The following is an 11559-nucleotide window of genomic DNA, read 5'->3' as shown; positions in this document are numbered from 1 at the left end:
TCTTCGAGGTTATTATTATTGATGGTTCCGAAATTATGTGATATTGACCGTTAGAAATGTTTTCGAACATTTTTCACTTTAAAAATGTACTTTGCATTTGCATTCTTTGACTTCATTGACAAATTATGAATGGCGTCTGTTAGATTTACCCCCCCCCCCCCAACCAAATTTCTGGCTGCGCCACTGACTCTTACGACATGGGAGCAGGAACCCAGTGGATCAATTCTTGGCTTATATACTTTATCCCGCCGGATGCCACGCGGCCTAGGCTGGTTTTGTACGAGAAAAAATAATAGACTTATCAACCTCCTAGTGGACCACAGTCACACATCAACCCGTAACTCCGGAATTAAAATTCGGTTCTAAAAAATAGCTTCAGGAGCGCTACGAACATTTTCTAACTCGACTGGCAGAGTAAACTACGAACACGTAAGAACAATACACAGTTTATCGTTTATACTACACATTGGCTTGTTCTTGGCTATAAAGTTTATCACACCTAAGAATACAACAAGAAACATTCTGTATCACAATAGATCACTATAATATATACTTTTCATTTCTTAGGTACATCTGAATAGCAATTCTTTCTTCAATGAATTTTCTTTTCCTCCGATGAGTCGTCGTTCTCGTCCTCCTTCTCATCTTCTGCAGATTCCTGCTTTTTGGTTGACGCTTTGTGATATATGTTGTGATGGTTATTGTTTTCCGTAGTCTCGCCCGTTACGGTTGTCGCTTCAGTTTTGTTTTCGTCGTGATGCAAAACAGTTGGAGACGGTGGGTGGGTTCGAGCACCCTCGTGAATATTTTTCAGAATCTGTTCCACTGGTACTGGTCGTATGAAGTGTGGGCCACTGTTATCATTGTCATCATTGCTACTGCTAATGATTGGTGCTCGCGTGCTGGCTTGTTGAGTGGTTGAAGTTGTTTGGGTTGTATCGTCAGCGCTTCGCTTGCTCTTCGATCCAGACGCGTGAACAATCGGTGTCTTGAGAGAAACCGGCTCGGTCGTAGTTGTACTTAGACGTTTAGGACTGTTTGTTGTTGAAGTAGTTTGTTGGTCTCGTTTCAATGCTGGTTTCACGAATGCAGTACTCAATTGATCTGTTTGGCGTTTGGCCTTCGGTTCTGGTGAAGTGATTGGTTTGGATTGACCTAATTCACTAATGAGTTTTGTACCCGTGGTAGGTGTTTGTGCTACGTTACTCTCTCCATGAAGTATTGTTGATCTCGGCCACCCTAGAGGACTTTCCGAGGTTTCTTTTGGTTTGGGATCACTGACAACCTCCGGATTTATAGGAGAGGGTCGATCGAGTACGGATTTGCCAGTTGATACTTCAATTGGAATGCAGTTTATGCTAACTACTGCCAAAATAATTAGGATTGCCTGCCACAGTAAAGGAAATTTTATAAGCATTTTTAAATTTTGCGATTTTTTGGACAACTTACTGACTTAAGCATCTTGATCTGATGCAACACGAGGTTTGGTGCTAAATGAATACAGCTCGCGCGACTTCGATTATATTTATAATGTGACAAAATTCTCACATTTTGTATTTTCTTTGCTGCTCAATGGTAGGGATTTTTTTATCCGCGCGTTTGTATAATTTACTAATTCACAAGTTGTCTGATGCTGTCAACAATAATTACGGCGTAGATGGGGGGTTAGACAATAGCGTACTTCGAAGTCCGCCAAAATGAACATATGATATGCCGCCAAATAAATACTTTATCATTGCGTTATCTTGCACTCGATCTGGAACGATCGGCCAAGGATATCGTCATGTCGAAACAAAATATTGGCTCAAAAGGAGTTTGTATGTGGCATTTTGTATTTAAGTACAGTTTTTAAGTTCTAGGCACCTTCCCGCAAGAGCGTGATTTGTTAGTGATCCGTGAATATTATTGCCAAAATTTCCTGTTCGTATGTGTCTAGCACGTGTTTCGAGTAAACCAATTTCTCGGTTGGTACATGTATCGTTATTTTAGTCATGCAATGTAGAGAAAAGCATCAACCTGGTTACAAAAAAGAATGTATAGGACACAACATATTTTTTCATGCTCCTCTTGCTAGTGGACACCTCAGTTCTCAGCGTAAAAAAGTATTCACAAAAAACAGACAAAAATAACACGTGAAAGCAACAGCCACAAAAATTAAGTTGTAAGCTACAAATAGTTGCTACAAGTAGTATTAAATAGATTCGGATTTTTTAACAATTTAAAATGAATTTAAATTTTAATAATAATATTCTAGAAAAATGATAATATAATAAAAAAAACCTTTTTGGTGTGCATGAACTTCAAGTTTATATAGGTTTATATTAAGTTTATATTGGAGACCCCCTAATTTAATAACGAAGATATATCAACTTTATATTTTTCATCGCTGGAAATGGCCATTGGCAGCGCTGCACTAGCGAAATCCTCTCAAACTAAGGACCGATTTCTTCACCCTCGCTTAACGCTTAAGCCAGGTTTTAACGTACTGGTAAACCTGATTTAAACGTTAAGCAAGGATGAAGAAATCGGCCCTAATAGCAATAACTTCAGTTCTACGGGCAATACTTCTATCTGTAAGCAGTCAAATGAAAGGTGATAGTCTCAGTTACTATGATTACTGATTTTTGTGAGCAAATCTTGCCTAAAACAGTTACAGCTGCTTAAAAACATTGCAACAACACGCGCATGAAGAATAGAACGCCCAATTTCTAACAACATAAGACAACAGATTCTTCACATTTCCTTTTGATCATGTCCTTGTGACCCTGTGTCCATCATCTCGAACAACCACTGTTTGTATAAAACAAAGCAGTATCATCTGCAAAAAGATGACTCTGATCTCTCTTCAATTGTCGAATAAAAAAAAATCTGCAAAAAGATGAGGCGTACCTTGTCAATTCAAGTCTTCCTAAATCGTTTACATAAAACTAGAAAATCAACGAACCAATGTTGGTGACCTGTGAAATTCCTATTTCGACGCCTCTATTTAAGCTACATATATACAGTCGTGATTCGCTGGTTGGACACTTTTTAACTGGACCGCTTTTTAGTTGGACCTCCGCTAGTTGGACTATTGTCCAACTAAAAAGCATCTGAACGTCAAAATCTCGTGTCAAATTTACTTTGACAATCAATCTGACAATATTTAGAGATGTGAACAGATGCATTTACACTGCCAACATCGCCTTTGGAGAGTTTTTGACATTTGTCAGTCGGTCCAACTAGCGAATCAAATTCGTTAGTTGGACAGAGGTGTGGCCCAACCAGCGCATCACGACTGTACTGCTTCCTGAGTACCCGCAAATTGAACAACTCGTAGCTATGGCAATTTTACCCGATTTGGATACCACGGAATAAAAAGCTGTCGAAATTCACCTGTCTGGCACGCTATCTGTGGCTGTGGCAATATGAGTCAACCGGAGACTAATAGAAACCTCGGACTCATGAGTTTCCCATGGCTGAAGAGGAACTAACTCATACTGAACTAGAGGGCTTGGGATCAAAAGGGCCCGGCAGTAATACAAGCCTTGGGGCTCGACGCGGCTCTCGACGGCCCTGAGAGCATCTAACCAGGATACTCTATATCAAGACCATTTTTAGGAACGGTGATCTGGTTAGTGGATTGTTGATTACGGTGCATATCATTAGATCTGTTTCTGTACTCATTCTTTTGCAATTTGCTATGAAAATCGGTAGTATCTATCATATATCGAATAAAGATAGGTGACCACATCTAAAGGAGATGTTAGTAGTGTAATTGCATCTATTCACATCTTTAATAATTGTCAGATTGATTGTCAAAGTATGTTTGACATAAGATTTTGACATTCAGATGCTTTTTAGTTGGACAATGGTCCAACTAGCGGAGGTCCATCTAAAAAGCGGTCCAGTTAAAAAATGTCCAACCAGCGAATCACGACTGTAGCGTCTAGCTCAAATGGCACGTTCGCCACCCTTCCTCTCTTCTTTTGTTTGACAAACCGACTGTTTAAATTGACGAATTAGTGCCTATAGAAATGGGATTCGATCCGCAGTCGAAATCCTTTAGTTTAGGTGACTTCTGGAACGCATACGTATATTTGATATTGTTCGGTGTCTCAAAGCACTATAAGAAGATTCTATATTAGCACTTAGAGTTTTCTATAAAAGCTTTATAGCATTTATCTTCAAAAGCTTTTTAGCACGATGTCTATGTTCTGTATGTCGATATAGTGCTAGATTTAATGCTTTACATTTTAGGTGCATTGAAGCATTAAAAATACTTGTACACGTCCAGCTAGCAATGGAAATGCTAACTTATAGCTTATCTAGAATTTTAATTTAGTGCTTATGGTTATTTGGGTAACGACACAAAATAATTAAAGCTGAGCATTCTGCGCCTCTGAACGATCTTCAGGTGTTACAATAGCAGGAATAATACTTCAAACCCCCGGAGGAATTTGGAATTTTTATTTTAACAGTGAGCGGATATATTTCGTTTCGCGAAACAAACACTTCTACTTGATTGATGGTCTGGAACATCAGTACGCTATGTCTAACATGGTGAAATTGTAGGGTGTAAACATTGGCCATAGTGGTTTGGAACACGACATTTTGCTTCTACTGTACAGACAAAGCGATACACGAACTGATTTAGTTGCTAGTAGCAATGGAGCAGTTTTTAGCTTTTTTTGTAAGAAAAATAAAAAGGTAGCCGATGCAGTTCGAAATTCTCGTTTAAAATTATTACATCAAAAATATTTTCAATTTATGTAAGAATCCAAGAAAACCGTTACTAATTGTAGATTTTATGCAGGTTTAAAAAATAAACAATGTGATTTGGATAACGTAGGAGCCGGTTTTGATATGCTGTGAGAATATGTATGACCCGACAACGATATAGATACAGAAAGACATAAGAAAACGCAAATTAAACAACTGCGAGTATAGTGGGTACTGCTGCTGTTGGATGAACTGAACTTAACACGCTATAAAAATACAAAAATACTAAAAGGTTATCCATTTTAATCACCTGTTAATTAAGGTCAGTCTACCTTCTCATCTCGCCCAGAGTAGAAACTAAAAATCGTTCCGCTAAAGCTACTCGGGAAGTGAAATAATTAATAAATGTGCAGATTGTGCTCAAACCAGGAGAAGCAAACGCCCTGTAAATGCATCATATCAAACATTAAGAAACATTCGCGGAACAACGTGCAGCACATCAACGAAAGCTGCCACGTTAACAACATCATCCCCGTATACATAGGCAAGGGCTTCAGAGAGATGTGCTTACACGAATTATATCCACATGCCTCTGACATCGTGATTACCAAATTTATGTCAAGATAGTGAAGTGGCTCCCATATGAGCTGTAACTTGGCATTTTCCCGGGTATCCCTAACTTTGTTCTTGTGGCGAGAATACTTCCGTACAAACCAACTTTTTCATACGTAACCATTTTATGCGGATCAACCAAAAATGGGACGTTTCATCAGACAATACTGGTTATGCAACCATGGTAGATTGCTATGCGCGAATTCTACACAAAGACACTGCACCACGGAAAACTTTGTGCAAAAGCAGCTAAGAAAGGCACACCTACTATAACCGTAAACAGCACATTGTTATCTTATGCCAAACCACAAACGGCTACAAAACCAATATCTACGGATCTGACAGAAACAAATATTCACTCAACAACAATCACGCCCAGTGTCTCCAAGCCAACAACCGGCACCACCAGCAAAAAAGCGAACGTAGAAGACGACGGATGCGTTTGTCCGTGCGCTCGCTTTTCTGCTTGACGCTCTATTGTTTTCTTCGAAAATACTTCAAATTTGCTTCTCAATATTTTGTAGTTTATTCCGTCGATTCAAGCAATAAAACTCGTTTTTTTAAACTGGTACACAAAGTAGACAACTCCCTTAAGAACAACAAATGTCAACTATCAAAAAAAAGTTTTCCTTTTTATACGCTTTAATCATATAACAATTTATTAAGGCGAAATTACCATTGCTATTTTTTGATCTTTTATGAATACCGGACCTGTTCGCCAATCTTTCGGGTAAGATCGCAGGCCCCCAAATACGATCCGGGCCCCAGGGCAATTGCCCTGGCTGCCTCCTCCACTCATCGGGCCTGGATGCTCTGTCCATTGTCTTCAAACACCAAGCGTCAACTGATTTCAAGAATTTACTGTTCTTGATTTGCGATTGTAATTTACACGAAATGAGCGACAGTCCAACGAGAACGAGCGTCGAACGAATCTTTTGGAAATCTGGTTTTGTGGAGTTTTCTTACAAATTTTCAGTCGTCGGAAATAAATTAACTGTTGATGGAGAAAAAAATATTCAAATTAATTCTACGGATTTTTGTATGATAAGAGCGGGTTAAATTCTTCAATAAATCGTCTGTTCAGGAAACCTATCTGCATGTACAGTCTTCCGGAAAAATGCTCTGAAATCAGCCTAATGGCACACACGTTTCATATTTCGGATATTCTGGTTGCAGTTGAAAACTGGAAAATCCATCCAGCGACAATCGGTTTTTCTCCTGCTTAGTGCTAATCCATGATTTCGGAAGTAGTGCGCTGGATAGCGCATCATTGTACGAGCGCACTACTTCCGACGTGATTCCATTGTTTAGAACCAGAGAACATACGATTGTCGCTTGTTGGATTTTCCAGTTTTCAACTGCAACCAGAATACACATAATGTGTTCTTTGTCTCACTAAGGCAACTGAAAACATGCTTCTGTAGGTATTTCTGAAGCACAGGTGGATTCTATTGGATTTTCGTCTACTAAAAGGCGAGGGTTAGTTGGAAATGTTAATGGGCGAGGATATTGAGTTATGTTAGTGCAGCTTCAGTTTTGATTCATTTTCAAAAAGTTGCGAAACTAATTTATAGCGATTTTTGACAGTAAATCCAAAATAATGTTATCTGACCATAAGAAATAACTGATTTATTTTCATCGCAGGTTTGCAATCATTAGCATTAAATTCCTTAGGATATTCAACAGCGTAGTCTTTTATGTAGAAGTTTTAAAAAGAAATTAGAACGGTTACAATCTAATCCCCAACGGAGCGGTTTGATTTATTATTTCGGTCAGTTTTGTTTCGAACATTAAAACTGGTATATACAGGTTTTGAACTGTATTTTGAATATATAAATAATATTAAGCGCATACACTAAACAAAAAAAAATTGAGCCGTTATATTTTGGGCCTCTAATTTGGCCGAAAGCGGTTAAAAATGCTTCTGACGATAGCGTATCCTTGAAGAGCACGGATTTTAAGGTTTTTTACGTTGTTGCTGATAGCAGCGGAAGTTAGCGTGTGGCTCTGTTTTGGGGTCCAGACAGTTTCAAACTGGATGCGGTAAAATAAAAAATCGTCAATATTTTATATTTGTACGTGTCTAATGGATTTAATGTCTAACTGACGCCAATTTGGTGTTAGTTTGGATATATCGTCTAACTGACAGTAAGTTGGTGTCAGTTACTGACGAGTGGAGCACGAAACATTCAAATACCACTTATTTATACAAAATAGTAACTTTTCGGATTGGAAAAAAATCTGCGGCTCACGACAGCTTCATTGATGGTTAGTTCGGTAAAATCGACTAATTAAGTCACCGTAGTATTTTTTTTTCAAAATAAACGGATTAAAAACTTTAAATCAATAGTAATTCTTCAAAAGGGCTAATGAGACTTTTGTAAACAAACTTATTTCGCTCATTTTTCCGCTACAGAGTTGAGTTTTATGAAAAATACACATGAATCAACATCTTTGCCCTTGGTAGAATCAATTTCAAATGTTTTCTGTGTTGAAATGATAACAAATTAAGAGAAATCAGCAAAACAAAAGTTTGTTTACAAATCTTATTAGCCCTATTCAAATGTTGATATGGAAATGTCAATATTATGGTTAAATTTTGTTTCACTAAACCCATCTGGAACCAAAAATTGAATCTTCAATCGAAATTGCGAAATCACCCAATTTGGGTGGCTCGCTTGAGAAATTTTGACTCAGATGTCAGGGCCACTCGTATCCAGCTGCAGTTTGTGTGGTTTTGTATGATCAAGACGAACAATTACTTTTATTATTACAAAGATTCATTTGATAATCATACGCGTAAAATACAATAATTGATTTTCTGTGTTAAACACTTAAACTGTTCTTGTAAGCCACACGAGCTATAATATATTGCCAATCCGATTGCCCACATTTAGATGTTACGTACCTACTATTAGGGCTACACTTAGGGGAGACTGAGGAGACTTGATCCCCGGGGAGACTTGATCCCATCATTGTAACTCAAAGGCGGATCAGAATACATTAATCGAATATACTAGAAAGTTGCGGAGTTTTATCTAAACATAAGTTTTTTTAACACAAAAAAATAAATTGGACATGTGTTACCGAATTTTTACCGATTCAAAGAAAAAAATCTCAGAAGAACTGAAGAAGATTTATTTTCTAAATTTTCAAACTTTTATACAATTGATAAAGTCACCCACTACATACTACACTTTTGCATACAGAATTACAGGAGAATGTCAATTATATGAATACGTTATGATTGAGCTGATTTTTTTGTTTAACTATATTTGTACTAAAGTTTGCTGAAATAGATGCTAGGGGTTCACTTGATCCCTTCAAATTTGTGGAGATTTGATCCCCTTCGCCATGCTTCATACACACCACTGAAAATAACCAAATTTACACCAGAACAATTGAAGTCATTGTTGCCATAAAATAACAAAAAATACTGTCAAAAATGAACGCTTCATCGTACAGAAACTTAACTGTAATTGTTTACTACAGTATACGTAGCAACCATGCATCCCACATTTGACGTTCCTCAACCATAATAACGACAGCTTTCAAATAATTGCACAGAGATTTGGGGAATTCGTAAAAAAAAAATTTGTGAGATATGCGTAATATGTAGTAACAAAAATAGTAATATTTAATCACAACAATTTAATCATGGTACATTTATAACATTGAATGGGGTTAGGTACCTATTTTTGTCCTATTAGGGAGGGTACCATATTATTTCATTATTAATTTTATTATTTCAGCTTCTTTGCTTTGTTATTAGGAACCATTTTTTATTTCGATTATAGAGGTTTTAGCCTTAAGGTCATTCGCCTCTTATTAAGAGCCAATATAATAACAAAATTGTCTTGAGAATGGTGAAAATCTTCTGTTTGAGCGCAGCAAAAACTTTAATCGAGTACCCCAATTATCGCAACACCATTTGAGCCAATGCGTTGAGCAAAGATGGCAGACGCTGCTCTAACCAAAGGCTTCAGATGGGTAGGATGATAATAGAAAAAGGGTAAAAATAGGCTTATTACCCTACATGCTCTTTTAAACACGTTTTCAAAAAATAATCAAGTGTCCCCAAATTAGGGATCGAGTCTCCACTAATCAAAGAATTTTCCAGTTTTTTGTTGTTTTCCAAAAATGCTCATAGCTCATGTCCAGTATAATATTTCCATGTAATTTTTTTATGACTATCAGTCAACCCTAGAAACAATATAAAAGTACAAAAAATACATAGTTTTTGTATCATTCCACGGAGTAGGATTGAAAAATAAAAAAGGGGATCAAGTCTCCTCAGTCTCCCCTACTGGTGCAACCTACGTCCAAGGACGACACATTCGTAATAATCACTCGATATGAATGTCATAGCAGAGCAGACCTTCGCGTGATGATAGGTGCTAATTGAACGTATTGGAAATTTTGCAAACAAATATTTACAGACGAAATTTTGTGTCGTTTATCGTTACGGTATATCTTTCTATAGAACTGTTTGACAATATAATCAGTAAATAAAAAGTGTACAATTTTCAAAACACGCAGCAAAAGTGTGGGGATCTTTTGGAAAACCGGTTGAAAATGGTGTCATATCATGACTCACTGTTCTAAAGTTGTTTGCACGCCGGCAAACGCTAACAAGAATGATGAATTCGATATACATCAAAGGTTTGCTCATTATCTTTAATATACGGTAGGGTAAAACGAGAGTATTGAAACAATTTTTTTTTACATTTAACAAGTTATTAATTATGTACATTGAAAATAATTCGCCAAATAGTGAACATAAATGTTAGCACGGGATACATCAAAGCTCAACATAGACTTCAACCACAGAGAACAGACGCACATATTGAGTGTTAGAGTTGTTTAAACTCAAACGAATTATTCAAATCATGCCTCCAGGCTTACCACTGATGTTAACCGTTTTTACATCTGATCAGATGAACAATTCGAAATGGCTGACATAGTTATGCCTTCAGTGTATTGGTATGGCAGCGTTAAAGTTTAGGCGGATTTTCATTCCAATTTTTGACAAATCTTTGTTTTAATTGTTCGAACATAAATGTAAGTTCTATGAATGGATACATAAGCGTGTAATTCGTTTTTTGGGTTGATCATTTGTTCACAAAATTAAACAGAACATATTCGGTTTTGAGTATGCTTGATAGCGCTTTCCATTGACATGTGTGTACTGAGCTAGAAGGATGAATTATGAAAAGAAGGTCGGTTTTTACATCCCCTCACTGATTGTCAACCACAAGCAGATTTTATTTACGAACTTCGTATGGGAGATGTACTTACGTAGCTACTCTCCTCCTTCTTGAGGAACGTGAAATAGCCGGTCCCCTGCCAGACATTGCCGTCAAGCGTTAAAAACGTCTCGTCGTCCTTGATTACAATCACGTTGCTCTTCGCGGAGAAGACGATCACCTTCAGCCGATGCTTTGAAGTGACCGCTGCGGTTTTTGAAATTGACGGCCTCATTGAAAATTTTGACTTGCTCTTCTAGCCTAAATGACAGGTATCAGCTTAGAATTTAAAAACCTATTTTATCCACCTAGTGTTGCAATTGTGCCTTTCCCATTTCTCCAAACTATAACTCCATGGCTGGTTATGATCAATATAGGGGAACTGGGGGTAAGACATATTAAGGATAGATTTAAAAATAACATAGTAAGAGACAACATGTAATACTCTATGTTGTAGCTCCATATGTTGGCTTTCGAGTGCCCAGAGGGATTGTGTTACAAAAATCAATAAGTATCAGTTTTTAAAGAACTGAAAAACGAAGAAATATCTTCACCTTTTCCAGACTGCGGGTGAAACGGATATATGGTGGGGGTAAGACGGACATGTTGCAGAAAGGATGATCACAATACAACATATTAAAAATTACTGTTTCTAGCGAAGGTTTGGAATGGATTGTAGTTCTTTTAATTATATACATTCAACTAGAGGTGAAAAATAACGTTTTGGTGTTCGATTTAGAGTTGAAGCAAATGGTGTATTTTCTAATATGGTTTATGCCGTTGTCATAAAGAGAGCTATATAATCAGTTCAAATGATCAGTCAGAATCACTTATACGAAACTGAAAGGTTATATATTAAATGCGTAATTGGAAACATCAGTTTCTCGATTATACACATCCATAGTATGGGACCTGCACAATATCGTGTACCATTTCCAGGTTCTAGGAATTCGGTACTTAGTCTCAGTCACATTAACGCACATCCTGCAGTCTACTGCAT

General features: G+C 37.3%; 1 protein-coding gene across 1 annotated transcript; it reads right to left on the bottom strand.

Moving 5' to 3' along the window:
• Window positions 1-520: 520 nt before the first annotated feature.
• LOC131694011 (probable serine/threonine-protein kinase nek3) lies at window positions 521-1555 on the bottom strand. Its single transcript, XM_058982351.1, has 2 exons — window positions 1450-1555; window positions 521-1387 (listed from the first exon to the last, which is right to left on the bottom strand). Exons 1-2 carry the CDS (start codon window positions 1459-1461, stop codon window positions 593-595), a joined length of 807 nt encoding a protein of 268 aa, XP_058838334.1. The 5' UTR covers window positions 1462-1555; the 3' UTR covers window positions 521-592.
• Window positions 1556-11559: the final 10004 nt, after the last annotated feature.

This window comes from Topomyia yanbarensis, chromosome 3 (assembly GCF_030247195.1).
Source record: "Topomyia yanbarensis strain Yona2022 chromosome 3, ASM3024719v1, whole genome shotgun sequence".
Lineage (NCBI taxonomy): Eukaryota > Metazoa > Arthropoda > Insecta > Diptera > Culicidae > Topomyia > Topomyia yanbarensis.
The sequence above is the reverse complement of the archived record's forward strand: the minus strand, read 5'-3'. Positions and strand labels throughout refer to the sequence as shown.